A 2756-nucleotide genomic window follows, 5' to 3' on the forward strand; every position below is an offset into this window, starting at 1 on the left:
TTTTTGTACTTAAATTATTTGTGATTTCTTCAAGGCCTAAGATTTTCATTAATTAATGATAGTTCTGTTATTTATTCAGGCTGTTAATATAAATGTATTGTTGCATAGTTTTGCTTTTGTGGTTGCAGATGTTCTGAGTGCATTGCTTATTCGTGCAGTCGGTCAGAATCTTCAGAGGGCATATTATCGGAATTTGAGATTGCTGAAGGTTAACCTATCAAAAAACTCAGGTACTTGACATGCGATTGAAAATTATGCATATGATGCACTGTAAATGAATGCCGATCTTTATTCTAGTTAAGACTGAACTGCATACAATCATTAGTGACGGAAAGGAGAGATCAGATATGATCATTGATCCCACAAGTTAGGACATTTTAATTAAAAAATACAGGGTGAAGTTTCCTTGACATTTTCCTGTGTAACGTCAGGGATCTAAATGCTATGCCATAAATTTTAAAATTAACTTCTAGGAATTCTATTTGGAATATATTTTTACAAACTTTAGGATTCCATGAACATCTTAAAGATGATTATTGACTCTTTATCCATGAACAATATATCGCGATAACCATAGTATAACCTATATATAGCTTATAGTAATTAAAAAATTACTTCACGAAAATTATAACCACAATTAATTGTCATCTTGCATTTCTCTTATAAGGTTGGGTTCGTACGCTGAAGTAATTTGTATTGATTTTAACTCTGCTTTGTAAATTTCTGTTGCATTCTCTGTACTCCTTTCGTTTGAAACTTGTTTCTGATAATACAAATATCACAGAAAGCCATTATTTGCTTGAAATGAAAACTCCCCTGAAACTGAATAAGATGTTGGCCCTCAGACTTTCATCTATTCTCGTTCTATAATCTTCTTAAAGAACAGGTATTTTCTGAATAAATGAAGTAAGTTTAAGATGCAATCTAATGCCTTTGGATATAGGTTTCCTTTGAACTGTTGAAGCATGATACAGAAATCAGTTACTCAGCATGGTGCTGATCTGAGATGTATTAAACCTTGTATAGAAGATAATATAATGTTCAATGCCCAATTGAGTTCAAATATAACTCGTACGTTCAGACAACTATGTCAATTTGAATGGATGTGGTTAGTGGACTTTAGAATTGAAATCCTTTCTACATAAGGGAAGCGCACAATTGCAGTTTCACTATCTAGTTATATCTGTCTTGACCTATATGATTACTGTAGATTCTTTCTAAATGATGGAGCTGGGAAGTGAGGACTTGGAAATCACTTATTAGGTTGATATAGCAATACGGATATTCAATTCTTACTGTTGGTTTATGTTTGTGATGTTTTTCATAGTTAGATTTATTGGCTATAATTATATTTTAATTATTTGTATAAGTTTTTTCACTTTTACGTATTAGACCTTTTTTATTCTTAAAAAATGTCCCTTATAACTATTGTAAGTAAATGAGAATTGACAATTATATTATTCCATAGAAATTGATATTTCACACTTACAAAGGGAGAAATTGGGAGAAACACATGAAAACATGGTCTTTTTGGTTGCTGTAGTAATAATAATATTTTTTAAGGAAACAGAAATTTCATTGATGAATATAAAATTACGAAGGGGAAAGCTCTGTTTTCTGGATGACTTAATTATAGATCTGGATTGTCTTATAGTTGTATGTCATTGTCATTCAAATGAGAACTGCCTTTCGAGTTGGATTTCAACTTGTTGAATGCTACATTCCTTTCTTTTATTGGCTTATGAGTAATGTCATTATTTGTTTAATGTTAGCAGAGTTCTTCCCAGCTGGAGATATTGCTTCTCTTGTGTACCTGTGGAATCCTTTCACAATTGTTGCATGTGTGGGTTTGTCCACATCTCCAATCGAAAATCTAGCCATTGTGCTTACGCTCTATGGAGCATCTAAAGGCAAGAAATTAGCAATCTTTGCTTTGTAATGACAATCTTTTTTCTTCCGCCTTCTGAAAAAGCATAATTTATAGACAAGAGTCATACACGTGAATTTCACCAAAACTTCAAAGGTTTGCTGTTCATATTGAAGCACCAGCAAATTGACATTTTTCATACCACCATTACACTGATTGCATGTTTTTGTTACTGAAAATATACATTTATTTTTGTTATGATTTTCTTTTTGGTTATTTTGAACCATTCATTTGATAAGATGCATCTAATGTAGTACAGGACAAGTTCCATTGGCTGCTTTTGGATTTGTGGTGGCGACTCATCTATCTCTTTATCCTATAATTCTTATAATTCCGGTATGATTGTTCTGTCTTGGGTGTTTGTAAGACAATATATAATTTGCTTGCTCATGGATTCTTCTAATATAGTTGCTATGTTCTCCTTCTTCCCCCCAGGTAGTCCTTCTACTAGGTAATGGCTTAGATGCTCCTCCTAGGAAATTGTTCTTGCAAAGGAGTAGTAGTAGAGTTGTTGTGGGACCTTCACGTGATAGCTGTAGCCAGCAGGAGGAAGTGATCAATCAGTCTGAAGTACCAAATGGTTTCTCATTGAGACCAGTCATGTATTTCTTATTATGGGTTTCTTTATTTTCTGTGTATCTGCTGCTTCTCTGTGGCGTATCTCTTAAACAATTTGGTGGACTCTGGGAGATGTTTAGAAGGTATGGATTTTTTATTTAGAACTTTCTGCCATATATTTATTAATGTACCCGTTGACACTTCGCATTTCTCATACCAAAATGAACATATGCCTACTTCACCCAGTACACAAGTGCGATTGTGATAGGTC

General features: G+C 33.3%; 1 protein-coding gene across 1 annotated transcript in view; it reads left to right on the forward strand.

The window, feature by feature from the left end:
• The window catches only part of LOC111785332 (phosphatidylinositol glycan anchor biosynthesis class U protein-like), a 13546-nt gene that overhangs the window by 2912 nt on the left and 7878 nt on the right, over positions 1-2756 (forward strand). The window contains exons 2-5 of the mRNA XM_023665740.1: positions 3-230; positions 1776-1910; positions 2187-2263; positions 2363-2753. Coding sequence (XP_023521508.1) covers positions 56-230; positions 1776-1910; positions 2187-2263; positions 2363-2647 — 672 coding nt within the window. The 5' untranslated portion in view covers positions 3-55 and the 3' untranslated portion in view covers positions 2648-2753. The remainder of the gene's footprint in view (positions 1-2; positions 231-1775; positions 1911-2186; positions 2264-2362; positions 2754-2756) is intronic.

Source organism: Cucurbita pepo, unplaced genomic scaffold, assembly GCF_002806865.2.
Source record: "Cucurbita pepo subsp. pepo cultivar mu-cu-16 unplaced genomic scaffold, ASM280686v2 Cp4.1_scaffold000451, whole genome shotgun sequence".
Lineage (NCBI taxonomy): Eukaryota > Viridiplantae > Streptophyta > Magnoliopsida > Cucurbitales > Cucurbitaceae > Cucurbita > Cucurbita pepo.